This window comes from Pogoniulus pusillus, chromosome 22 (genome assembly GCF_015220805.1).
Source record: "Pogoniulus pusillus isolate bPogPus1 chromosome 22, bPogPus1.pri, whole genome shotgun sequence".
Lineage (NCBI taxonomy): Eukaryota > Metazoa > Chordata > Aves > Piciformes > Lybiidae > Pogoniulus > Pogoniulus pusillus.
In genome coordinates, this window is record NC_087285.1 from 20,915,993 (window position 1) to 20,943,727 (window position 27,735).

Here is a 27,735-nt window from a genome sequence, read left to right on the forward strand (position 1 = left end):
CGGGCTCTGCTCCGCTGCGCGGCTCGGATCCCAACGGGCGGCGGGGGCCGGTTCGGGCAGCCCGCGGACGGCTCGGGCTGGGCCGCGGGTCCGGGCTGCCCTCCCGCCCTGGCAGCTTGCTGTGCTGGGGGTTGCAAGGGACCTGCGGAGAGCCTCCACTCCGATGCCCGTGGTAGCGCAGGGTCACCCAGGGCAGACGGGCCAGGAGCACGTCCAGGCGGGGTTTGCTTCCAGAGGCACTCCACAGCCTCGCCGGGCAGCTTGCTGCAGGGCTCTGCCACCCGCAAGGGGAAGGGTTTTTTCCTTTGGAACGTCCTGTGTTCCGGTTCGTGCCCGCTGCTCCCTGTCCCGTCGCTGGGCACTGTCGCTGGGCGGCTTTGTGTGGGTGCTGCTCCGCCGTCTTTCCCGCCCGGCCCCTCAGGGCCCCGCGGGGCTGCCGCAGCGCTGCCGGGCAGAGCTCTGCGCTTCCCCCTTGGCAGCCCTGCCTTCGAGGGGAGATTCAGCTGGAAATTGCAGCGTCTGGCTGCTTCCAGGCTAAATTCGTCCAGCTAGGAAATACCCTTCCTGCTGAGAAGCCTGCCGAGGGATGTGGGATCTGTTCATTTCAATGTGTATTAATGCAGACGCTGTGAGCTCAGGTGCTGCTGCGAGCTCAGGTGCTGCTGAGGCTTCCAGGCCTTCCGAGAACTTGGGATGCTCCTGTGCCAGCTTTGGCCCTGCCACTTAGCACCCATGCCACATTCTTGCCAGGCATTACAGCGTCTTTATGTTCAAAGGAGTGGCTATCAGTCAGCATCCCATCAGTTCAAACCCGCGGGGAGCTAGTTCGGGGTATTTCCTTGCTGGGGAGGCTCAGAGCAGAAGTGTGGTGGTATTTTGTTGGGAGTTTGACAGTCAGTGTTACGCAGCTGACATCAAGGAGATGGATTTTGTGAGGGATGAGTGTGGTGTGAATCCAGGACCTCGTGTTTTCCATTCTGGACGATGCTGACCAGCAGCAGCAGTGTTTCTGTGCACCCTGAGTTTGTAAGTCACTGGGTTAAGGCTGGTTCCACCCTCACGGAGTTTTCTGTAGTAAGCTCAGCTGATAAATCTTCACAGGCTAGGCCTGTGGGACTTCAGCAAGTAGTGGTTTGGGCTGCATGGTAGTTGTTACTACTTTGAGCAAGGTGGCTGTGAATAGCTTAGAGTCACTCAGGGCTGGAAGGGGCCACAAGGAGCAGCCAGTTCCAACCCCCCTGCCGTGCCCAGGGACACCCTACCCTAGAGCAGGCTGCCCACAGCCTCAGCCAGCCTGGCCTTGAACAACTCCAGGGATGGAGCCTCAACCACCTCTCTGGGCAGCCCATTCCAGGCTCTAAACACTTGTACTGAAGAACTTCCTCCTCATGTCCAGGCTGAACTTCCCCACCTCCAGCTTTGCTCCATTCTCTGTAGTCCTGTCACTACCTGAATAGCAGCAGGCAAACCATTTGGGTGAGTCAAATCAACAGCTTGTTGAGGATCAACAGTTGAATAAATCCCAGCCACTCCTGAATTAAAGAGCAAAACCGTGGGAGCCTTAGCACTTTGTGTGCTACAGAGCAGCTTTTGGGTCCTGTGTGCAAGGAGGAAAAACTGATGCTGCCTCATTGATGGGTTTTAGTGTGAAGAGAGTGTCAGCATCTAGTTTATGCTGAATAGTTTTTAGCTGTCAGATGACAAATGAGGAGGCAGAGGAGGGCACCTGTGGCAGATTTAGCAGAGTAAAGATCCATCTCTGCCAGGCTGCAGCTGATGCCAGACATCCATGGGCTGGTTTTAACAGACCAAGAGTCACAGACAATGTTGGTTAATTAAAGTTTTATTTGCCTCTAATTTATTCTCTTAAAAACACTCTAGGCTATTTGGTTTTACTATTCAGATAGTAGAGACTTCTGATGCTATCAGGAGTGATATTAGAGAAGCAATACAAACAATCTACTTTAGCATGTAACCAAGCACAGGTGGAACTAAACCCACCCACCCCTGTAAGGACTAAACGAGCCTGTTTTCTTAGGCTTTGGAGTTAAAATACAATCCTCAGCAAATTGTTACAGTCACCAAACCACATAAATAAAGTCTAACATAGTAAAATGGGAACAGCTGGATGTGCCAAAGTACAAATATGTAGATAGGTATTTTGCTAATGACAGCAATCTCCAGTTAACTGCAGCTAGGGTGTAGTTGTCTCGTAGGTGTGAGTTTTCCTCTTCTGTTTCCAGTTAAAGTTCATCACTTTCATACAGTCCAGACTGCTCAGCCAAACGCTGGAACTCTCCCTCTGGTGAGAAAGCTTGTTTCACATCCAGTCCTCTTCCATTAAGTGCCAAATACTTGCTGAACGTTGGTCGAACTCGTAACTGCTTTGGGGCTGGAACTGGCTTGTTTGCATGTGCTGGAATCATAGAATCATGGAATGGTTTAGGTTGGAAGGGACATCAAAGCTCAGCCAGTTCCAACCCCCTGCCATAGGCAGGGACACCTCCCACCAGAACAGGTCACTCAAGGCTTCATCCAACCTGGCCTTGAACACCTCCATGGGCAACCTGTGCCAGTGTCTCACCACCCTCACTGCAAAGAGCCCTTTCCTAACATCCAGTTTCAATCTCCCCTCTGCCAGTTTAAACCCTTTCCTTTTCATCCTGTCATTAAAAGACCTTGTCAATAGTCCCTCCCCAGCCCTCCTGTATCCCCCTTCAGGTACTGGAAAGCCACTGTAAGGTTTCCTGGGAGCCTTCTCTTCTCTAGGCTGAAAAGCCCCAATTCTTGTAGCCTGTCCTCATAGCAGAGGAGCTCCAGCTCTCCAGGAAGAGAGAAAAAGCCTCTTTCAGTGTCTTCTTAGGCTGTAGTAAAGCAACCCAATTGCTGTGGTAGAGCAACCCAATTGCTTTTTATCTGCAACACAAACCAGCAAACCCTCAGGAAGAATGTAACAGCTAAGCCTGTGTCTCAGCCATCAGGGATTTATAGTCATCCTGCTGCTTGGCATCAATCAAACGATGCCTCTGACCAGCACAGGGAGCAGATGTAAACATGCAAAGGACACATCTCAGTGTCTTGGCACTAACAAAAGAGGGTTTCTCAGGATAGTCCCTTTTTGTCTAGTTCAGTATCTTTGGGAAGAAGCCCTCCCAGCAGCCTGAGCTTCATTAGGTTACTCTTGAGGGTCTGCTCAGAATCCAAGCCCCAGTGGCAGTTTCAGTTGTGGTGGTGACGCAGTGATGTGGTACTTACTTGCAACCTCCAGCCTGGCGTGGCAGGTGGCCACCCCAGCTCCGTTGACAGCAGACACCGTGTACCAGCCAGCATCTTTCTTGTTTGCGTTGTGGATCAGGAGGCAAATCCTGCCAGTGTTGTCATGTAACAGGCTGAAAAATGAAGGTGTTTAGATGTAGGTGCTTGGAGGGAGAAGACACTGATATCAGAGAGTTGGTTTGCAGCGTGAGGAGCTGAGAAAGGCCTACAACAATTCTTGCAGGGCACTGCAAACTGTTTGAGACATAAACACTGCGTTTGCATTGCAGTCCACCAGTGATGCCCATCACGATGCCTTTCAGGGGGCATCACGGGGCTCCTGTAGCCCCATATAGCCTTGGAGCACGATGAGTGCATTGCATGTTCTTCCCCATGGGCCCTGTAACTGCTGCTAGAATTCAGAGTGCTATTGCCCAGAGCTTTTGATCTGTGTCCTCAGGACAAGACTGAGCATCACACCAGCGCACAGGCTGTCACCACGCGTCCAAAGTGAGGGGCAGATCTAACTTGGCAGCTTGCTGCTTTTCTAAACCAGCCAATTCCAGTCTGACTCAGCAGCCCCTGGTTGTTGCTTTCTACCACCCCAATGGCCAGCTCATGAGTAGGGTACCTTATTCGGTCTGTATTATATTGTACCATTTCGTTGTTTCTTTTCCAGTAAATCCGGGGTGTTGGGATGGCAGAAATCTGGCACTCCAGCCTGGCTGTGTCTCCTTCAAACACCTTCTTACTTTGTGGCTTAAAGATGAAAGTTGGAGGCATGTGATGTTCTTTTGCTGTGTTAAAGACAAGGAGGAGTCACTGTGAGTATTGAACACCAATATCAGCCTGGGTTTTGAATGTTTCAGCATGGGCAGGTGTTTTTACTGCAACTCCCTAGCCTACAGGCAGTTCCCATGATAAGGGTGTAGCAGGCACAATGTACTACAGGAGGAAAGTCAATCAGCATATGCTGTCAATCCTGGGAAATTAGTAACTCCCGAATTTTGGACTCCCACTACATCTAAATATCCTACTAGAAGTGCTTTGAAGAAAGCCTCTTCCTTTTTGAGGAAGAGAGGGCTGACAGGAGACCTCATTGCTGTCTGCAGCTGCCTGAAGGGACATTGTGGAGAGGCTGCTGCTGGTTTCTTACAGGTAGTTGGAGACAGAACAAGGGGGAATGGCCTCAAGCTGAGGCTGGCGAGGTTTAGGTTGAACATAAGGAAAAAGTTTTTCACAGAGAGAGTGGAATGAGCTGCCCAGGGAGGTGGTGGAGTCACTCAGCCTGGATGTGCTTAAAGGTGGTTTGGATGTGGTGCTTAGGGCTATGTTTCAAGGTGAATCTTGTAGAGCAGGTTGGACTTGGTGCTCCTGAGGGGCTTTGCCAGCCTGCCTGTTTCTGACATTCTGTGAAATATGGGATCCCACCTGGAGGTATTAAGGTAGTGTTGGAAAATGGAAGGTGCTTGCTAGTGTTTGAGCCTTAATATCTGGAGAGGTACCTCTGCTGCTTCATTGTTTTAAGTCCCAAACGCAGGGAGGAAGGCATGCCAAGCTGCTCCTTGCATGGCCAGGTAACCATCAGTGCTCTCAGCCTTACCAATCACTTCCACTTTGACTGCAAAAGACGCCTCTCCTGCGCGGTTGACAGCCACACACTCGTAGGTGCCTGCATCAGAGGATTTGACTGCTTCGAAAATGAAGGAGTGGAAGCCCTTTTCTGACACTATCATTTTATGGAACTGATCTTGGTGAACCATCCTGCCATTCTGATACCACATCACGTCTGGAGTCGGCAGCCCACTGACCTGAAAGGAGGGGAAAGCAGCAAAGAGTTAAACGGCTTTAAGCCAATAAAAGGCCAATGGCATCCTGGCCTGGCTCAGGAGCAGTGTGGCCAGCAGGACCAGGGAAGTCCTTCTGCCCCTGTACTCAACACTGGTCAGGCTACACCTTAAGTCTTGTGTCCAGTTCTGGGCCCCACAATTCAAGAGAGATGTTGACGTACTGGAAGGTGTCCAGAGAAGGGCAGCAAGGCTGGGGAGGGGCCTGGAGCACAGCCCTGTGAGGAGAGGCTGAGGGAGCTGGGGGTGTGCAGCCTGCAGAAGAGGAGACTCAGAGCAGAGCTCATTGCTGTCTGCAGCTCGCTGAAGGGAGGCTGTAGCCAGGTGGGGTTGGGCTCTCTTCCCAGGCACCCAGTGACAGACCAAGAGAACACAATCTCAAGTTGTGCCAGAGCAGATTCAGGCTGGATGTTAGGGAGAAGCTCTTCACTGAAAGAGAGATTGGCATTGGAATGGGCTGCCTGGGGAGATGAAGAAGTCCCCATCCTTTGAGATGCTTAAGAGGAGGCTGGATGAGGCACTGGTGCCATGGTTTAGTTAATTAGAAGGGTCAGGTGATAAGTTGGATTTGATGATCTTGGAAGTCTTTTCCAACCTGGCTAATTCTGTGATTCTGAAAAGCCTTTCAGTGCTGTGGGGAGATTGATGCTGCCAACTGAGCAAATCATGATCCTGCTGCAAAACTTTACAAACTTGGCTAGTTTGGAGTATTAATAGCAAGGAAAGCTTATGAAGTGCTGTAGAAAGATAAGCTATAGCTACAGAACAGTAGATGCTGTTCCTGCAACCCTCCTGTTCCCACTGTGCCAGGTAGTTCTGATTAGGCTAAATGCTCATGGTGGGTTCACAGGGCAGGAAGAACTCACCCTCTTAATTCCCCATGTATGTAAATTAAACTGTCCTGCAGACATACTCCAGGTTGCCTGTGGTGTTCAGAAGTTAAGCAATTTGCAGCAAAATGGCTAAGGGTCATGCCTAGGTCTGGCAGGAGTTTACTTAAGGAAAGACAGTGGAAGTGGTGAGGAAAGAGGAAGCCAAACCATGATCAGCCGACAGCCTTTGCAGTGAAGCTGCACATGACCTAAGTTCTTTTTCACCCCCCTAGGGCTGGTGCAATTGCCATTCAGTTTCAGGCCATTCTAGCATTTGGTTGGTTTGTAACAGAGACATGTTCTTGCCAGGTTGCCTGCTTGAGCAAGGGCACAGTTACCTCAGAGAGGATTCGTTACAGACAGGCTAGCCCCAAACAGGCCTTGCTGGAAGTATGTTCAGCACACGTCCACTAGAGTCAGTGGAGTCCCAGTACAAAGAACAAGGTCCCCTCCCAAACATCTCTTCTCTATGTTAATTCTTCCCAGTGAGGTCTGGAAGGTGTTCTGTGGTGATCCACTTTTACCACTATGCAGCTAATTCCATTTACATTTTCCAAGGGAAAACGCTAAAGCATTTAACCATCTCCTGTTTTCTGGGGTAGGTTGGCTGGAGAGGCCCTGCACTATCAGCCATTCGTGCTCTGGCTTATTCAAGTGCAAAGGCACTGCAACTCCGAGACCCCCCCTGATGCCACACACCCCACAGAGCTATGGAGCTGGCAGTGAAGGGCTGGCATTACTTTGAAGTCGAGCCTGCAGAATCGCCCCTCCTCAATAATCACATCTTCGGGCACTTGTGTAAAACGTGGCTGAAAAAACTTCTCTTGGATTGAGTCATGTCCACGTTCATCCCCTCTGGAGGGTGGTCTGCTCCTGAAAAGTGGACAGAAACAGTTAATTGTGTGAAAGTAACTATGGCACAATGACATTGAAGTACCAGTTGCAGCTAGAGTCCCTCAGCATGTTTCAGCATCCAGCACTGTTGTGGTTTGGTTCCTAGCTGTGAGGCACAGGCTTTGATCAACTCCTGCTCTTGCTCAGGTTGTTCAGTTCAACACAGAAGCATAACATAAGAAATCTCTGGCCCAATATCCAAAAGAATTCACAAGAGCAGTGCAGGCTTTGTTTCATCTGGTACACTGCTGGACCTTGCTTTGACTTGAGATTAACATTCCAGAACACAAAGTGTGTTTGTCCTGGCTGTATGGAGTCTTTAAACCTCCACTGCTACCCTTAGAATGGGCTGGGTGAAAATGAGAGGCATCATCAACCACCCACAAATGGTAGCATTTCACTTGGAAGGAAATTGTGGCTGCTCCCTCCCTGGAGGTGTTCAAGGCCAGGTTGGATGTGGCCTTGAGCGACCTGTTCTAGTGGGAGGTGTCCCTGCCTACGGTGGAGGGTTGGAACTGGATGAGTTTTGAGGCCTCTTCCAACGTAACCCACTCTATGAAGTGAATGAGTGAGGTCATTATTACTTTAGCAAAGGTGATACCTAGTGAAGCAAAACTAATACTGGCTGAAAGCAGTTGAAGTAAGGTCTTGCAGAGCAGTGCAGCATGAGCTGAGGTACACTGCACTTACCTTACATGTGTTGCAGGAACCTGCAGCCTGATGTTTTCTGCATTCTGGTGCTAGGAAAGAGAAACAGGAATGGTGTGGTGAGTTAACTTGGCTTCTCCTTCAGTTTATGCCTAAAACTACATTAAATTCATGCACTGACTGCTGCTTGAAAGCAGAGTACTTCAGAAGTTGCTGGGACAAGAGGCAGAGGAACTTGCTAATCCACACGGTTTCCAGCCTGGGCTTTGCCATGCCAGGGACAAGCACTATTAATAGACTGGCACAACTTCTCATCGCTGCACAGGTGATAGGTGCATCAGTTTTGTTCAGCAGACAAAGCTTTTGGCCAGCCAGTGACCCTTGTTAGAGAGGAGTAGTACTACTGGCAGTGTCTGAAATGGGAGCTAAGTACAGAGTGTCCTTCCCCATAGCAGGAATAGAAGTGGAATCGCTGGCAAGTGTATTGTGCCCACTTAAATATGGTACCAATAGCAATGGACACATGCTGAGCTGGAAAATATTTTTCTTTCTACATCACAGCACCAACTGAGCTCGCTGACAACTCCACAATCACATGAGAGAATCTGCTAAAGTACCCAGGATTGATTCCTCCTAGGGACTTGGATGTTTGCAAGATTCACGCAGAGTTTATTATCAGTGACTCTCTTGAGGCGTGGAGGCAGGCAGAGAAAACACTATGTGGAAAGTTCTGGGGTCAAGCCATTCTGCACTGAGCCATTACAATGCTTGGTTCTGAGCTCTGTAGCCCAGTACTGTGAAACATTTTAAGCCAGGCTTTAGACTTCCAAGATAGAATCAGCCTTCAGTTCCCGAAACATGACATGAACCAGAGGTGTCCTGGACTGAGCTCAGTGCTGAGTCCAAAGGCAGTTGCCTTTATCTGCGTGCTTACACTAGTTCTGTACAATGACTGCCTGTCTTGTGCTCTAGTGATGAAGGTGCTGGTAGTCCTAATGCTCTGCTGTATGGACTGACTGTGTAGTTAGGTTCCTGAGGAATCAGGAGGCTGAATGAATCCGTGACTGCAGTATTTAGAACTCAGACTGAACAATAGAATAAGCTCTCCCAAACAGAAGCCACTTTCTCCTTCCAGTATTCCTTTTTAATGCAGCATTTCACACACCCTGTAAAGTTGTCAGTCATCCTGTTTGAGTGTTTCCTTGTTCTCTGCAAAAGAGGCTTCCCTTGCTCTTGCCTGCTGTTGTCAAGTGATTGTTGGGGAGAAATTGCTCAAACTAAGATTCCTCCCTTGCTGTGATCTTAAGTGTCTCTTGCATTGAAGATGTTTCTGAGTGCACTTTGGAAGGTGCATGCCAGCTTGCTGGCTCTGTGTGCATGCACCAGGAGCGATGTTTTCTTTGGCTGCACAGGTACATAGTGCCCTGTCACAGACATTTGCACTAACTTTGATCACAGGAGTGCTAAAGAGAGCTTTTAGCTGGCCTGAATAACCAAAGAATGCTGCAAGTGTCTGACTAAAATGCTGTTGAAAATGCCAGTAGTGATAGATTCCTGTCTGTCAGCATGTGGGCTGCTGAAATAACTGCTTTGCTTTCTCTGAATGCATGCAGGCCCCTGAGAGGGACAAAACTTAACCAATCTTGCCCCACAGCCCTGATCTCTCGTAGTCAGTGTCTCTTATTCTCAAGAGTGACAGGAGGAGATCTTGCTGTCTCAGCCTAGGCTGAGCTTGGGCTGTAGGAGAGTGGTACCTGCACCCCTCACTGTGCTGCTCCTTGCCTGTCACAGGCAGGGTGTAATGTGCTGTGTAGCAGCTGTTGTAATTCCTCCCTGGAGAGGTCATTGCTACAGATCAGGCCCAGCAATGGGATGGTGCTTAAATTACCCTCCTCTGCCACCACCTCCCCAAAGCACCCTGAAACCCCCTATTATACAGAGTTCTGCCGGACCCCTTCCCTCCCCTGCCTTGGTACCAAACAAACCCAATCTCTCTGCCCTATTCAGGTGCAAAGCAGCGTTCCAGAGGCAGGTCTCCAATTACCTGTGCATTCTGCATGTTGTCTTCAGCTGGTGTTTCCAGGACAGATGCAGCATTGGCTGGCCCAAGCAGCCTGCGCGCCATCCTTTCTTCGTAAGTTAATCGCTTAGAGGGGAGAGCAACTCTGGTCACAAGTCCATTTACTACTGCAGGTCAGCTCGTAGGAGCACTTTAACACACCACAAACTCAGGCTGTGGTTAATGAAAGCAGAGGCTGAGTGGAAGCACCATGTCTGTTCCAAAGGCTTTGCAGACTCGGATGCCTACTGAAGTCAGCCTCAATATATACAGCACTGAAATGCATAAAAGATTAAACTGCCTGTTCATCAAAGCCTCTCTAATGCCATCTGTGGCCTTCCACTCCTCCTCTTTCTCCACTGAGATTATTTATGGGTAAGTGATGGCATTATTTCAGAAGCCACAGCGAAGTCCCAGGGTACCTTTCTGTTAGCACTGGGAAAACTTCCCAAGTTATTCAGCTGTGGATTTTATTTGGGAGCCAGAGGCATGATGGATGCTAGCATCCCCTGCTCCCAAAAAAGCAAGAGCTGCTCCAGAAGCAGACACAGCCAGAGAGACACACCACTGCCCCTGAAAGCACAGGGGAGGGTTATGCCAGTGTGACAGCTGCCTGCTGAGGTGCTGTGTGCTGTCCAGGGAGGGGGCAGGAATGCCTTCCAGCCTCCTGACAGTAACGTCTTACAGTGTGGGTGCAGAAGATGGGATAGATACGAGCAGAGTTAAATTCAAGGTCTCTCAGCTGAGTTACTTCAGAAGAGCGTTAGACCTCTGAGCACAACACCTGACAGTTTGCTTCCCACAAAGTTTACCTTGGGTTTGGATTGTGTGATGTGAGGACAAGCTCTGAGTGAGTTTCTGTTGTGTATGAGGCCACTCCCGGTATGTGAGCTGATAAGGGTTTGGAGAGGCTCCTGAGGCTCTTTAGAACAGAGCAAGAGGGACCTTTTGCAAAACCTGTCAGAGCTTAATATGCCTGAGGTCATGATGGCTGTATCAAGTGTGGCTGAGATTGGCCAGCCCAGTATTGCTGGAGGACAAGGGAAGGAGGACACAGAGTTGGGATTGCATAAGCCTTATTTTTAGCCTGGCTTCCTATGGAAAGAAAAGCCCCTTGCAATGGCAAGCTTTCTCACAACAGATAGGACATCCCTGCTAGGGACACACTGAGTCAGATCTGACCTATTTGTTTTGCTTTTGGTCAATATTTAAAATTTTATCTGTGACACAAACCTGCTCCCACTGATGGTAATGGAAAAACTCTTTCCTACAGCAGGAGAAAGAAGATGGAAACTATAAATACTGGACTTTTACCAGTCTGCCTCCAGCCAGCAGGAAAGTTCCCACATTAGAGACCTGCTCTCTCTGTAATGTGCTTCCCTACTGGTAAGCAAATTTTTCTCCCAAATTTTGATTTCTTGGTGAAGGATTTCTTGTCTCTTTGCAGGATAAGTAAGTATTGAGACTAAGAGACCTGCTTACAGAGGCTATAATAAAAGCTCATGTCATCTCTTTGATTTGTGCTGCTAAATCTCCTTGGTTCCTTTCTATGTGAACAACATGTGGTGATGGTCTCTAGAGTAAGCTTTCAGGCACTGGTACTTTGCCAAGCTTCTAATGATTTGGAGTGTTTTTATTCAACTCAACATTGAAAGCCAGAGTGAAATTGTGTCTGGAGAACTGAGGGATGCTCTTTGGGTTTTTGCCTGTCTGTGGATATGGTATTCAGTAGGACTTCCAGCAGAGAATTCAAGCTTGTATTATACTTTTCTCTTGACCCTACCCTTACTAATTTGATTGGACAAGTTCAAGGACAGCTCAGATGATGTGTGCTGACCAAGAAGGGCAGTAATAGGCAAAGGCAGTAGCAGCTCTAAGCCACCTTGCTGCATCAGTTGGCTTTCCAAAGTTTGGTCATTCTCTACGGAAGTTACAGGAGATGCTTGCAGACAGACTTAGAGCAACCATCTCTTCTTCCACATGTTCAGGCCAGCTTTTATCATAAATGTATGTGCTGCTCCTCTACTGGGAAGTGCCTTCTCAGGGCAGAGCTGAACACACCAATACTGCTATTTGCATTCTAACAGCAAAAGCAACTGTGAAGAGGGTGTTAGGAAGCAAAGAGGTTTGATCTAAGTCTTCCAGAACCACACCTTTTACAGCAGCCCTGGCTGAAAATGGAGTCACTGCTGGAAGAGATGCTTTCTTTCAGCTCTTGAGGAGCAAATCAGCCACCTTCCATTAAAAGAACATTCTGGTCGTAAATGACCAAAGAGCTGTTGCTGAGATCTGCTGAGCTTCTGAGTAAAGGTGCTTGGGCTTGCTGCTCCTGCTTTTCCTACTGTTTTCAGCTTAGTTTGGAGGCTTCAGCCTCTGGAGCACTAGAACTAACCTCTGCATCCCTCCTTGCACTGCTGAGAGACAGAGCAAAGTGGTTCTTTACTCAGCAGGCTTCCCTTACCTGGTTGCCATTCTGGAGGAGGTTGTCTTTGCATCGGAGCTTCTTTTCCAAGTCTTGAATGAGGGCCTCCTTTGTTCCTCGAATTTCTTGGTCTGATGCTTTCTGCATAGAGTTGATGCTAGCTTGTTTGGTATACATTGGTTGTGAGTAACTGCTCATGCAGGAAGAGAAAACAAAGTTATTCCTGTAGACCTGCTCAACTGCTGGCTACAGCTTCACGGCATACACACCAAAATGTGGACCTGCTACCTAGAAGCTGTGGCTCAGACAGAACCCATAGACCATTTGGACAACTGATAGGCTAGATGGCAGAACTGAGCATAAAAAAATAAGGGGAAGCAGTGAGGCTGGCAGTGTTTTGAGGGAGTCAATCATTCCCTGTCTGAGCAACATGAGTCTCCCCAGGAGCAAGTTCTCCCTTAATAACTGCATTCTGCTATGACTTCAATTGGGAAAAAGGCTCTGGGTGCTGCAGATCCACAGCAAGGCCACAAGCTAGTTGCTTAGGTCTCAACAAATGGCTTACTAGTTGTCCTCATCTTCTGGGCCAGAATTTGTGCAGAACTTCATATAACATTGCTGTCAGGATGCTCGGTCAAGAGGCTCTGTCAGGACTGTCTGAAGCCATACTAGTTCTTTAGGAGCCCTTTCTGCAACCCCCTCACGTAGCTTGATCCTGCAACCCATAGCCAAGAGGCAAAATCAAGTCCTGGAATTAAACATCAGGCTTGATTCTGAAAGGTACTAGGACAAAAAGAGCATCCCTCAAAAGATGTTGTGAAGGGCTACAAGAGGGCACAGCACTCTGTGCTGATGGGATCGAATTCGATTTGTTACATGCCGGCAGGCCTCCTATGCTGCAGTTGTGTTCAGCAATTACTTCTGTTCAGAATCCTCTTCCTCCTGTCACTTGGAGATTTGTTCTGGTCTTTATGTTAGGGTAGAGGGCTTATAATTCTGCTTGAATTTACGTTCTAACTTGGGCAAGTTATTAAAGCCTCAAAGAGTTTGCCCAGCAGATGAATGTGTCTCATGTCCCTCTCTGCTCGTTTGTAGCGCAAGTAGGGAAATAATTTCTCAGCTCACAGGATGTGGCATTTAAGATCAGCTTAAATGAACAGCATGGTGAGGCACCAGAGCCCTTTGCTGCTAAAACAAAGCCCACACTACACACACAAAACTCAGCAGTTACTCCAGATGTATAGCTAACCCCCCACCCCTGACTCCTGCTTGCCCCAGCTGGCCCCACTCTTACCTTCCTGCTTCCCCAACGCAGAAGCGTTCAGATTCCCTGCATACAAACTGACACTTAGACCTGAATTTATATCCAAACCAGCAGGACCCCCCTGCCCCTATCACCTTTCCAGTAGCCTCAGCTGAGGGTTTGTTGCATATTCTGCACGGACTTTCTGCAAGACCTCCAGCTAATATTGGCAGGAGTACAAGTTGGTGAGAAGGCAGGACCCAGCTCCCTCTGAGATCTCACTGACCTTGGGAGATATTTGGATTGCAGCCCAAAGGCAAAACGATATAATACATGTTCAGGAAAGAATTTAGGCTTTGGTCTAAAGGGGTGAAAATTTCAAGTGGCTGCCTGTCTGTTAGCACATATGATTCATGAAAACCCTATTGTAGGTGAGCATTATGATGTAGAAATACTGGTCAGGCTTACTAGGAATGCCAAAGTTGTTTGTCTGTGGGCAAACGCAACCACCTTCCCTCCTGCCTCCCTGGCCATCTTTGCTGAAGAAATTAAGCTGAGAGGAGTGTCCAGCTTCTGTTCTGAATACTCTTACATCAAATCTTAGATCACTCTTAGATCAAATCAAACTAACCTGTTCAAATTGACTTCATAAAACCTGCACAGCATGGCACAACACTACTGTGCAGTGCGTTCCTGGTGGATACCCCTGTCTCCCACACCAAGGGCAAGTGCTCAGCCTCCTGACCTGATTCATGCAGAGTCCTGCCTCGAGCTGCAGTAACCAATGGGAGTTGTACCATTGGCTTGGGCAGAGCTGGTGTTTCACCAGAGAGCTGGGGCTGGGGTGGTCAGTGCATGGGAGAGGCCAGGCCAGAGGGAAGCAGGGGAGGGTTAGAAGCCTGTATATACTTACTGAGGTTCCAGAGGAGAAGGAGTTTGGCTGTTATAGTCGGGCTGCGAGGGTAGCACTGAGCACAGGAATGCTGCGGGGGGTTGGTTAGGCATGGGTAGAAGCCGTGGCCCAGATGATGAGCTAGCAGGAGACTGCGCAGATGCAGGTGTGACAGGATATGTGGATTCCTTAGGGGCACTACAGGAGGGCGAGGAGAGCGTGATTGAAGAGCTCAGCGATGACGAGGAGGAGAATTTCTGCCCGCTTGGGTTACGAGGCTGTATTAGGATGGAGGACTGTTTGATTTGTCTGCTTGACTCTGTAGAGGCTGCAGGTCCTGGAGGCTGCTGTTGCCCTTGACACACATTCTTAGACTGGATAAAGTGTTTTGGACGTTCGTAGTTAAACATGGTTGGTTGGCACATAGAGGACACGGATGGTAAGTTAGGGACACTCATAGGAGAGGTTTCACGGCTGTCCTGGGTTTTTGTTGGTGATAACTGGCTTTGGATAGGTGCCTGGTAAAAACTAGGTGGTAGGCCACGAAAGCTTTCTTGGCTGGGCTCCTGGATAGAATGGAACCCTTGCCTTGCAGAATAGAGGCTTTCTTGGTGTGGATTTTCCCTTAAGGAAGACAATACAGATAAAACAAATTGTACGTCATCATCCGAATCACAAAACCACTGTGTCCTGAGCAATCATCAGCAATCCCAAGAGCCTGAAGTGCAGGCAGCTGACAATTAAAGCTTCAGCTTCACAGAAAGAGATCGAGGATTGTTTAGAGCTGCTGCAGAGCCATAGGCACATTTCAGACGACAATGAGAAGTCACACAGCTCGTCTGGCTCAGGTGCTGTGCTCTCCACAGCTATCCGACCGGCATGAGCCCAGTGACTTCTAAAAGAAACAGCAATTGGGTTGCTGAGCTGACCCACCACCTGCCCAAGGCTACAGCTAACCACAGCTATTACTGCTAAGCAAGGTGATTTGTCACATGTCATCTTACCTAAAGAGCTCTGGATCCTGCAGTTTTGTGCCCTGTCAAAATACTAAATGTATTATTACCTGGAGAATTGGTTTATTTGTGCTGAGAAACTTCTTCTGCCGCAGGAAAGCGTGAAGCAGTTCCACTTTCTTTCAAGCCTGATTTATTCTCTAATAGGTTTTGAATTCAGACCTTTTTATATCCAGTTGAGATCTGGGATTGGTAGGGCAAGGATTGTGCTTCTCAATTGGAAGTCATTGCCTGAGATTTGCTGTTAGGGCTAACAAATGTCAGAATGAGAGAGAGCTGAAGGAGGAGAACATAGGGCAAGCCAAGCTGCTCAGAGTTCCTGCACTTGTTTTGGGGGTCCTTGATATCTGAACTTGGACTTTCCATCCACTTAAACCCCAGGAAAGTTTTGTTAGAGTGAACTGAACAAGTTTGTTAAAAATGACAAATGACTTCAGCTGAAGGATAAATAAATAACCCCCTCCCCAAAAAAATAAAAATGGAAAGCTACTACTGAAAAAAGGAGAATATAAATCCACACAGTTACATGTGCTGGAAAAAATGGTAATCTTGCCCCACTGAGCTCAGCTGTTTGGCTGCTATATATACCCTCTGTATTGTATTCCTCCATCAGACAGCCCGGAGAAGGGCTCTACGAGGTCACAAATTCCTATGGGGGGAGATCAGCTGAAGACATCACTCTAGATTTAAAGATTCACAGCTTTCATTTCCTGAGGGTAATTATTAATATTAGTTGTAAATTAACTGTATGGGACCAGAGGTTTTCTGGTGACAACTCCTTGCCTTGTCCCTTGCCACGCTCTCGGAATGTGAAGCTGGCCCAAAGCTTTTGCAGCCTGTTCGCACTATGCCCTCGGTCACTGGTGCAGAAAACTCCTTGAATCTTCATCTTTCTACCACTTTCATGTCCCTGCCTGTGTGCAGAGCCATTCATTTGGCCTGCAGGCTGTGTCCAGACACCAGCACTCACTTTGTTTTCTGGAATACTGCTCTTACCCAGGGCACAGTCAGCAGAGCCACTTGGCGCATCAAGGGGTGAGCTGCGCTTTCCTCAGCTCATTCCACCTTGCTTTGCGTGGGAAAAACGCCCCTAGAGAGACTTTTGACCTGACAAGTTCAAAAGCAGTAAATAACAATAGAGACACTCCTACGAAAATCCCCGAGCACAGCCTTTCCCCCCTCCTCTGTTGCCTCCCACCTTTACCTTTGGCATCACCACCCCTCAAAGCTCCGCGTTACCCAGCGCGCTGCAGTGTCTCTTGCCGGCTTCGCGGCAAGAGGCGAGGCGGAACCAAAAGGCAAAGGCAGCACCTTACCTACGGCCTGGGAGCTGTCACCTGCGCTTGGGCCGCTATTTTGGGCAGGGAGCGGCAAGGACTGCCCCGCAGTGCGCTGTTAGCGCCGTACGAGCCGAGGCTTTAATGTGCTGCCAGCAGATGACACGGCGGGACGGCCGCGGCTGCCCGCTCCGCTGTCAGAATAAGAGTCTCGGCCGGCACCGCGGGGGCGCTCCGGTGAAGGGCTGGCACCCGGCTTCTGGGCAGGTGCCCGCGGGCAGCGAAACACCCGGGTGGGCATCGGGAAAACTCGCCCGGCCTGGGTCACAGAATCGCAGAACTGACCAGGTTGGAAGAGACCTCTAACATCACCGGGTCCGACTTATCCCCTAACCCTTCTAATTACCTAACCCATGGCACTAAGTGCCTCATCCAGCCTCCTCTGAAACACCTTCAGGGATGGGGACTCCACCACCTCCCCGGGCAGCCCATTCCAATGCCAATCACTCTTGCTGTGAAGAACTTTCTCCTAACATCCAGCCTGAACCTGCCCTGGCATAGCTTGAGGCTGTGTCCTCTTGTTCTGTGCCTGGCAGCAGAACCCAACCCCACCTGGCTACAGCCTGTAGCCAGCAATGAGGTCTGCCCTGAGCCTCCTCTTCTGCAGGCTGCACACCCCCAGCTACCTCAGCCTCTCCTCATAGGGTTTGTGTTCCAGGCCCCTCCCCAGCCTTGCTTCCCTTCTCTGGACACCTTCCAGCACCTCAACATCTTTCTTAAATGGAGGGGCCCAGAACTGGACGCAGGACTCAAGATGCAGCCCGACTAGTGCTGATTACAGGGGCAGAAGGACCTCCCTGGTCCTGCTGGCCACACTGTCCTGAGCCAGGCCAGGATGCCATTGGCCTTTTATTAGCTTAAAGCTGTTTAACTCTTTGCTGCTTTCCTCTCCCTTCATGTAGTTGTAGACAGCAATTATGTCTGCCCTGAGCTTCCTCTTCTCCAGGCTGAACAAGCCCAGCTCCCAGAGCCCCATGGTGTCACAGCCACAGCCAGGCTGCAGGGAGTGGGTGGTTCTTCTAATCTGCTTGAAGTTTCTGCTAATATCCAGTCTAAAGCAGGGGAAAGTTAGATAGATACCAGAAGAAACTTCTTCACCAAAAGGTGTAGTAGCACTGGAAGGGATTCCTTAGGGGGGTGGCTGAATCCCCATCTCTTGAGGTGTTTGAAAGACACATAAATGTGGTGCTGATGGAGGTGGTTTAGTATCAGATTTGGTAATTAAATAATGGTTGGACTTGATCTGAAAGGTTCTTTCCAACCGCGACAATTCTACCATTCTGGGGGGTAGGCAGGGAGCTGCCAACCCTGGCACTGCCAGGCAGAGTGGCTGGTTCTTGGCACTCCCACTCTTCTCCCTGCCCCTAGGTATGTCTTAAAGCAGGAGAGGGGGAGAAGCTGGAGAAGTCAACAGCTGTTGAACAGAAAAAGCAGAGGGTTTAGCCTTAACCCCCCATGAGGGAGTAGCAAGGAGAGACTGCTGCAATGTGCTCAAACATCCCTGAATCCCACTTTGTTATTCCCATGAAATTCCTTCTTAAAAAATCATTTACTATTTCCCTCTGTATAATAACTCTGCTACTGCTTTTAAGACCATGTTTTAAAAGCAACAGATACTGGAAACCCAGGTGTAAATGGTGTGTAAGGAACCACCTGCACCTTTGCTCCTCTGCTGATGAGTGAAGAGCAATGGCACTGCTCATGGGTGTCAAGAGCCACAAACTCGACGTGACATGAGCTAGATTGTATGGTTCTGCTCTGGCAGGGGGGTTGGGCTCGGTGATCTCTTTGGGTCTTTTGCAAGTCCTGACGTCCTGAGAGCCTGTGAATAACGCCAATGAACGATGCTTGGTGGTAAAATGCTAGCTGATATTTTGCTGTTTGTGTGTATTGCCACAGATGTTCACTTGGATTAAGAAGTGCAGCTTTGATGTTTCCACCAGACCCTTAACAGATCCTGCTGGCAGATGAGGTGATTTGTATCGCTTTAATCAACGGCTTCAGTGCTTAATTACATCTTAAATTAACATTATAGCGGTTTAAGTATCTTAATTATACTTTGGCAGCTCTTGCCTATGGCACATGCTATTGTTTAAAAACACCCCAGCAGCGTGGGGGCTTTGGGTACCTCTTCTCATCCCTCACTGTACCAGAGTCCTTCAGCACAGCCATCTTTAAGGGTTAATCCACGTTTAGCGTTTGTGTTTAAACACCAGCCCAGCACTTGTGAACTAAGTCTAGGTAGCAGGTGTTAATTGAGTGCTAATTTATTTAAATTCCTCGTGGTGAAAGTGATTAAGGGAGGGAAGTGTGCTCCTAGTTGTTGGAGAGGGTCTTTCCTTTTAAGTTAAAAAGCCCCACACCATAAAAATGTAGTTTGCAGAGAGAGAGTTGAGTGCTTAAACCGAGGTGGCTGCAGCATGAATGTTTGTCCTCTGAGGATGGTCAAGGTTTTCTCTGCCCAGACAAGCTCCCTGCTGTGTCCCATGGACTTCAGTAAGGGTGCAGAATGCTTGTCTCAGACCTGATGCCGGCTGCAAAGCATCCATTTAAGGATAGTTTTATGCACTCAGGTGGCTGAGCACAGCTAGGACAGTTTGTCTGAAAGGAAGAGAAAACGGTGAGATCCAGAAGGCAGGGGGAAAAAATGAAAGACCTAGAAGCTGAACTGGGGAAGGCAGAGAGAGAGATCTCATATTTTGTGCCAGTGTAACTGAATAGTACTGTGGCCATCCCTATGAGGTGTTAGAAACCCAGTGTAACTGAATAGTACTGTGGCCATCCCTACAAGGTGCTAGAACTGCAGTGTAACTGAATAGTACACTGACCATCCCTACGAGGTGCTAGAAAGCAGCTTTTCTGCACTGCTTCAGTTCAGTTGCTATGAGGGGGAACCCCTGTGTCTTCCTGGGGTCTCATGAGTCATGCAGAGAAAAATGTCTAGAAACAAAAGTTTGTTTACTTATCAAGGAATGTTAGAAGCTACCTGCTTAGTGTCCAAAGCCTCTTCTTTTGCTTGGATGGAATTCCTTTGCTAAAGTTAGTAAGTACAGGTTTTGTTCTGCTTCTTTAAGGTTGCTGAGAAGGACACTGTGAGGTGCAGATATAAAAGGCTCAGAAAGGAGTAGCTAGTAGTGACAGTCTTCTAGAGTTGCAGTTTGTAGAGTGGCTGTTGCTAAGCAATCATTTGGAGAAGCACGAGCACAAGGACTTCATTCATTTTGTACTTGCTCCCAGTCATAGCTTTGTTCTGTCATCATTGCCTTTGTGGGTGCTTCTTTTTGTCTTTGGCCGTGCAGTTGTAACTCCATTTGCTACGTGAGAGAGTTCCGTGGCTGAATCTGTCTAACCAAACCCTTACTGTGCAGCCAGTCCTTAGAGAGGGTTGCTTAGTTTGAGGTAAGAGTAACATTTACGATGTTGAGTCCCCTTCATAATGATGTTTCAAAGAATCAACAGGACTGTGGCTTTGGCAGGTACTTAGATGCTCATAAATGGCTATACCTAGAAATGTTAATGGGATTTCTTTCTGCATTTCAAGAGATGTGAATGCCTTCCAAAATCTGTTTCAGTATGGCTGCCAATCAAACCCACTCTGCAGTTCTGTGTGGTAGTTAATGTCTCATATGACCCTTATTTCTTCTAGAGTTAATGTCTCATATGACCCTTATTTCTTTTAGAGTTAATGTCTTATATGACCCTTATTTCTTCTAGAGTTAATGTCTCATATGACCCTTATTTCTTCTAGAGTTAATGTCTCATATGACCCTTATTTCTTCTAGAGGCTCTTACATAGCTGCTTGTGGTGGTATGTTCCATCCCTTCATACAGGACATCAGGTGCTGCATTTCAGACTTAGCAGAACTTGAAAGCTCAAAACACAAGCACAGCTGACTGGTACTGCTGCAAGCAAGGAACACTGCAGCAGGTGTCACCTAGAAATGCTTCCCCACAGATTCTTTGTTAGAAGTGCTAAAAGGCTTCCTACTGCTGTCAAAAAACCTTTGAGTTGGCTTCAGCCAGGGTTTTGATTGTGCAGTGGGGTCTGGTTAGGGTGTGAGATAGAAAAAGCTTGGATTATATTGAAACTAAACTGAGCCTGCTCTGAGTGATCTGCAGGTTGTTTGAACCAACCCATTTTCACTTGGTGGTTACCCCTAACCCTATGCATGGAGAAATCGATATGGAAATATGATCTTTCCTGTAGTGAATTTGGAGGAGGGCGTTCAGAATGATCAAAACGAGCAGTTCAGTTGGAAGTGGCTGAGTACATCCCAAAATAATCTGTAACACAGAAAGCTCCCTGTCACGGACAGCCGTTCACACAGGGTGTAACAGGATCGCTGCAATGCAGTGCTGGCATTCAGCTGCGAGAGGTGGCTCCTGGCTGCCTCGTAGCTCTCAGCTTCACAAACAGGGCTGCGGGAACCTCTCAGCTGTCACCATTTCGGGTCTTTGTTGTGCCTGTGAACACCTGAGAAGCACTCCCGGCTCCGGGCGGGGAATTGCTGAGATGTGGGCTCTAACTGTTGTTTCTCTGGAGCAGTTAAGCAGGGTAACTGATAATGCAGTAAGTGCACAGCTACTCAAGAGCTGCACTTGGGACAGAAATGGGATTGACTCCTGTTATAAAACGGAACACTTCATTCCTGGGGGAAAGCCTCCATCTCCTGAGCAGGGAGTGTCCCTGTGGTGGCATGAGATAGTTTTCAGTCTATCTGGTGGGTCACTTGCTGGTTCAGTACCCCACAGAGTGCTCTTCAGCTACTGTCTTGCATCATACTTACAGCAGCTTGAGGTTTATTGCTGTGTTTCAGAATGGGAAGCAGAAATACAAGGCCATGCCACTTGGCTAATGCTGCAGAGGAAGGCAGTGGCAACAGAGTGGTGTCCTGAAGCTCATCAGGGACTCTGGTCTTGCCTCATGCTCTACTGTGGAGCCAAAGGTTTTCTAGAGACTGTTTGGGGTGATGCTTTAAAGTTATGCCATTAGCCCCTTATCTGAACCCTTAGCTAGCTACACACTTTGTCAGACTGAGCCTGTGCTGTTCTGGGGCTGGGCTGGAGTTCTGTGTTCCTGTTGCCATGCAGGCAAAAGCTGAGGTTATTGCCTGTGCTGCCTTCTCTGTCAGGCTGTGGGGCATGGGAGCTTTGCAGCTGTGCTGCTGGTGCCACTAGGAAATTCATCCCCTAAGCATTGTATAAAACTGACCCAGGGCTGTGATTTTTGCTTTGTCTTACCGCAGAGGTGAAGCCTGAGGTGAATTCTCATAAGCTCCATGAAAATCTTCAGCTTCAGCCTGGGAGCTCATCTGGCTGAAGCTTGAGGCTTCTGCTCGGCTGCCCAGCCCTGGGGCCTCGGTGCTGTAGGACGGCAGGCCAGCGCTGTCCCGCTCCTTGGCTCCTGGCTGGCTGCTCCTGGAGAAGGTGGGTTTCTTCATAGTGACTTGCACAGCTGGCCTGTGGGCACCACCTGCAAAGCTTTCCAGCTCTTTTGTTCCTAGAGTAGGGTGGTGCACAAGTCAGGCAGAAGGTTCACCAGTATAAACATGCTGCAGTAACAGGGAAGGAAAACTGTTGTGTGTGCGAGTGGACCAGGGTTCAACCTGCCTCGACTCTGCATAGACCATAACCTGCACAGCTGCATTAGCCAAATGTGACCTCACAAGTTTGGGTTTACATGCAAGATGCTGTTTAGTTTGAAGATGGCTTTCAGCACAAGCTAGGCTAGTTGTGTGCTACTATAAACAAGGCATAGATACAGCCAGCATGTTGGGCTGAACTGGCATCCCTGAAGGGATGAAACTAAGGGGTGAAACTCCTCTGTGAGATGGACCATCATCTCCACCTTGCCATCCTGACCCAAGGAAGAGGAGTCAAAAGCAGAAAGACAGAACAACTGACATCCAGCCTGAGAGGTACCTAAGCAGACTGCATTTTGGGGGCATTTCTCTTCTCTTGAGCCTACAGAAACATTTGGCTCTTTCTGCTTGGCGTGTATCTGTGACTGACTGATGTTAAGCAACAGCAAATTCTTTTGTGCTTAGTTGCTCAGCCCAGAAATCCATGTGCTTACCTGGGGAAACACAGAGATGTGCACTGGATGCTGCAGATCCAAATTCATTTTCAGCAACACATTTAAATATTCCAGAGTCTTCTGGAAAAGCTTCTGTAATAACCAGGGTGCAGACTTCCTCTGAAATAACAAATTCAGGCATGCTGTTGAATCATAAAAGCCAGGTGTTAGCTTGTAGGCGTTGGTGCCTGCAGAAGGACTAGGGCTTGGCAGCCGTAGAGTGCACAGAAGTGGTGTAAAGGCCATAGGAAGTCAAGGGATTCAGGAGCAAAGTTAAGGAAGAATCTTTGTTCCTGGGACTTCAATAGAACAAAGCACTTTTTGAGGAGCTAAATCCTGTCTTCTCTTGCACAGGGCTTAACCCCAGAGATAATAATAAGTCAGAATGGTTGCTAAGTGCTCCCTTAACATATAGGGCACCCTTTGTTGAGTATGGAAGGTCACTGTATGGGGAAAAAAATCAGGGTCTCTTAGGTGTTTGGGTCAGCATTCAAAACTTGAAAAGTCTTAGCCTGACACTGAATGCTATCTTCTGGCTACACTTGGTGCATAACTGTTTTATAGTGGATAAGGGATGGAGAAAAAACTAAATGTGGGGTAATAAACCACTAAGGTGTCTAACAAAGAATGTGGTGTACTTACCAGGAACTGCTGATGAACAAGCCTCTGCTCGAAGTAAGAGAGAGAAGAATTGAATGATTATAATGCCAGAAGGGAAGAAAGATCTTCAGCCCTCACTCCCCTTCCCACCTCAGCTGCTTACAGAGGGACTGCCTCACTTTCTGTCCATCAAGAGAAGTACCATCTGGATAGAGGAAGCTCGGATTTGGCTGAAACCTGATTGTACAAGCCCATCTCCACTAAGGTGAGAAAGAAGGAGCTTTGGGGGCTATTGTAGTGAATTTGGCCCACTGGAGCTGTGGCCTCATGCCTGGGAGTATCACAAATTGTTTAAATGTGGTTAAACTTTGTTCCCCTCCCCCCCCTTGGGTTCATCAGTAGTTGAAACATACAGAATCACGGAATGTTAGGGCTGGAAGGGACCTTGACAGTTCATCCAGTCCAACCCCCTGCCAGAGCAGGATCACCTAGATGAGATCACACAGGAACACATCCAGGCAGGTTTTGAATATCTCCAGAGAGGGAGACTCCACAGCCCCCCAGGGCAGCCTGTTCCAGTGTTCTGTCACCTTCACAGGGAAAAAAATCCTCCTCCATGGCTCAGTGGTGCTTTCAGTAATGACTGAGCATGGCAGTCTCTGGCTGCTGTGGCTGATGTGCTCACATGCTGCAGAGGAAGTGCTGGCTCCGTGCAGCAGTCTGTGACTGCAGGATGTGGGGCATCTGTGTGCTGAGCTCTGTCTCTATGAGCATGGAAGCAGCCCCTAGTGTGGTTAGTAGCCCTGATTCACACACACAGAATTAACCAGGTTGGAAAAGACCTTTGAGATCATTGAGTCCAACCTATCCCCCAACCCTGCTAATTAACTAGACCATGGCAACTAAGTGCCTCATCCAGCCTCCTCTGAAACACCTCCAGGGATGGGGACTCCACCACTTCCTGGGCAGCCCATTCCAATGCCAGTCACACAGAGATGTGCACTGGATGCTGCAGATCCAAATTCATTTTCAGCAACACATTTAAATATTCCAGAGTCTTCCTAACATCCAGCCTAAACCTGCCTTGGTGCAGTTTGAGACATGTCCTCTTGTTCTGTTGCTGGGTGCCTGGCAGCAGAGCCCAACCCCACCTGGCTACAGCCTCCCTTCAGGTAGTTGTAGCCAGCAATGAGCTCTGCCCTGAGCCTCCTCTTCTGCAGGCTGCACACCCCCAGCTCCCTCAGCCTCTCCTCACAGGACTGTGCTCCAGGCTCCTCACCAGCCTTGCTGCCCTTCTCTGGACACCTTCCAGTACCTCAACATCTTTCCTAAATGGAGGGGCCCAGAGCTGGCCTCCCTCTGTGCCCACTGCCCCGCTGAGCGAGCGCTGCCCGCTGGCACCTACTCTTGCGCAGGATTCGGAAGTCGGCGGAGTCGGTGATGCGATCGTACTCCCGGTACCACCCGACCTGCAGGCTGGGCGTGGCGCGGACGCGGCACTCCAGCACCACTAACTGCCCCTTCGTAGCTCTGATGTTCTGTAGCACCTGCAGGAGGGAGGATTGCTGTTCAGTGCTGCCATACCTATTTCCCCCTTGAAGAGACTAATACAGAGTCACAGAACCTTACAGGTCAGTCCTCAACCTATCCTGCTCTATCGGGTTGTTCTTTCCCAGAACCAGGCTCTTTAGTGAGGAAGTTGATCTCGCCCCTCTGTTTGTCTTTGACTTGCAGTGGTTGAGTGGAGATTGTCTCACCTGCAGGCCAGCACCCATTCAAAGGCTTTAGCTTGCTTATGCATTTAAATAAAGGTACTAATGCAGGGAAAGCATTTCTTCAGTGGATACAACATAAGCAGGGATGTTACTGGGAGAGGTTTCCACTTCAGCCTCCCTAGCAGGCAATAAATGAGGTGAATTCATACAAGTGGTTCTGACTGTAAGTGGTTTACCAGTTAAGATGTTAGTTTGACAGCAGCACTGATGAGGCATGCTGACATTTTAGAACTGTAAATGAACCAATGTCCCAGCCTCCAAACACCTTCTGATGGAGCAAGAAATCTCCATCTACTGCCAGTAGGTGCAGAAGCAGGCAGGTTGTGCAGGCAAGCTGTGCTCTTTACCTTTGTAAACACAGGTGTGCTTCCATAGGCAGACCCAGCCAGGCTTACTGAGGGACTCTGCATCTGTGGAGCAAAGGAAAGTGATTTTTATAGCTTGAGTTCCTCCTGTGCTGCAACCTGGCTGTGTTGCTGGCACTTTGAAACAGAAGAGGTCAGAGTGTTTTATCTGTTGTTCATGTGCCAGCCTAATAAATATCCTGTAGAGAGTCTCCATTCAAGTGTTCCAAGAGGAAATGCCTCCCTGGACTGTCAGCATCAAGTTTAGTGGAAAGAGGAGCTGATAACCAGTAAATGTTGCTTGTCTCAGAGCTGTAAGCTGATTAACTGCATAGCTTCTGTGTAAAGATCAGTGGTGCTTGCTGGTAGTTGTCCCCATCTACAGAGCTCCCTACCTGGTTTAGCTGATCCTAAGTTTTGCTCTTCTTGGCTTGTGTGGTAACTATGAGTGAATGAATTCTCTACTGAACGAGGAGAAATGAGCAGGAGCTTTGGTACTTTGTCCTGACATCCTCCTATAAGGCTCAGCTGGCACAGGTGTTACAGTGAAGTCTCTGATTAAGCAAGAAAGGCAGTTTAAAAAGTATCAAATATTTGCAGTGCAGACTGTGTCCCTGTTCCATGGTGAAGTGTTGATGTGCACTCCTGGCTGGCTCACTTGGTGTTTGAGCCACGTCTCGCTTACAGATGGCCAGCTGAAGGGCTTGGGTTTGGTTTGCTGTGGCACTGATCTGTATTTTAACCTGCCTTCTCTCTAAAATAGCCCAACTTCTCAGCTCCTTCCTTCACAGCCTCAGTTAAGAAGTGAGTCTGTCTCGAGACCGTCTGACTTGCCCAGCTCCTGACCAAGTATGTGCCCTAAACCAGCTCTCTGTTCTGAAGTGAGTCTTTGAAGTAGGCTGACAAATGACTAAGCTGTGTGGCAGCCCCTCAGGCATTTCCAGCCCTGTCATCTGCTCCATCAATTCTCTTAGCAGTTGTGGCTAGGAAATGTTCCAAGCCAGAGAGCCCTTTTCCAGACCTTAGGGTCCAGATCTTGATATTCCTGATGACCCTTGCCTCTTAGTCACTTGCTGAAGATGTGCTTGAGGAGATCCTTGTAAAATAGTTCTAGGATATTATAAATAATGAATTTTCACATGTGTGACCTGGTCTTTGAGGTCAGTAGATAGCAGCTGAAGTGGCGTAGCTCTGGTGAACTGAACGGCTGCCACAGGCTTTGCTGGCTGGGGAACCAATTTAGTCAACAAAACACTGATGGCTTTCTGTTTTTTGCTAGTGTGTGTGGAAAAATAAACAGGGCAGTATGGAGACAGAGACTTTAGGAGACAGAGTATACTTGGCCAAACACTATTTGTACTTACTATGACATTCCTCTGACCCTGCCAGGACACTGAGACTTGCAAGGAGGGCTTAGCCTTCAGATTTATCCTGTGAACCTGGAGAGACAAACATAAATCAGTGTGTGTTTAGAACCGTCTCCTCTTCTGTACGATGCAGTGATGGCTGTGTCCTGCAACCTGAGCATTTGCTGGTTGGAGAGCAAGTGGTGTGTGCCAGAGAAAACAGAAGCATCCTTGGTATTTGAGAGCAGGCTCAGGTCTTCTCTAGAGTGTGGAGATGTTTAACCAAGGTTATTGGAAGAGACCTTTGTACAAGACCCAAGTCAGACATGAAACCTGGCTCCCTGGTGGGGCTTCACTTTTTCTGCATTTGGATGGAGGAGTCTAAAGTGAAAATGGTATCTCAGAAACCAGCTGCCAGCTCCTTCTTGTGCACACTGGGTTGACAGAAAGAAGAGCAGCCACGGGTAGCTCATTAGTAAAGGGCATACAGGTTTGATCTTTGTTCCTGCTTCCTGTGGCAGGAAGGATTTTTCTAGCACTGCAGGATAACACTTCTCAGGTTGCCGTTTCTCACCTGCACTGCTGCATCAGTAACCATGCTGATCTTGATAAGGAGCTTGCAGCAGCAGCAGTGCTGTTGGCATGTGTGCCACTTCTGCAGTGGACATTGAAATGTGGCTCTGGACTGACAGCAGCATGTGTGAGATGTGGAGACAGTGCTCCTACCTCTGCTGACCTTGAGCTACAGCTGCAGGGGTGGATTTGAGCTTGGATTGCCAGCGAGGAGAGGGCACAGAAAGAACTGAGTTGTCTTTCTCGCTGGCTGTGGAACAGTGTATGTCCCCTGCTGATCTCTTTGGTGTGATGCAATGCTTCTGAGTTGCTGACTTGATGAAGGGTGCCCAGGGATTTATGTTGCCCATCCATCAGTCCAGTTGTTCTTCCACTCTTAGACTGCAAATTCAGAGCCTTATTCTACCTTGCCTGGTAACTGATGCCACATACTGCCAAGCCCTGTGTTTGTGTCTGTGGTCACACAAACAGCGCCTTAAGGTCCTGGCAGATGGTTACACAGCTCTTGTTCCTTGGTTAGTGATCAGTTGCTAAAGCTG

General features: G+C 48.6%; 1 protein-coding gene across 1 annotated transcript; it reads right to left on the minus strand.

Annotated features, from left to right (window-relative positions):
- Positions 1-1,827: 1,827 nt before the first annotated feature.
- Positions 1,828-14,648, minus strand: MYOT (myotilin). Its single transcript, XM_064161331.1, has 9 exons — positions 14,154-14,648; positions 12,037-12,187; positions 9,561-9,662; positions 7,559-7,608; positions 6,715-6,847; positions 4,859-5,066; positions 3,887-4,052; positions 3,256-3,389; positions 1,828-2,416 (listed from the first exon to the last, which is right to left on the minus strand). Exons 1-9 carry the CDS (start codon positions 14,588-14,590, stop codon positions 2,244-2,246), a joined length of 1,554 nt encoding a protein of 517 aa, XP_064017401.1. The 5' UTR covers positions 14,591-14,648; the 3' UTR covers positions 1,828-2,243.
- Positions 14,649-27,735: the final 13,087 nt, after the last annotated feature.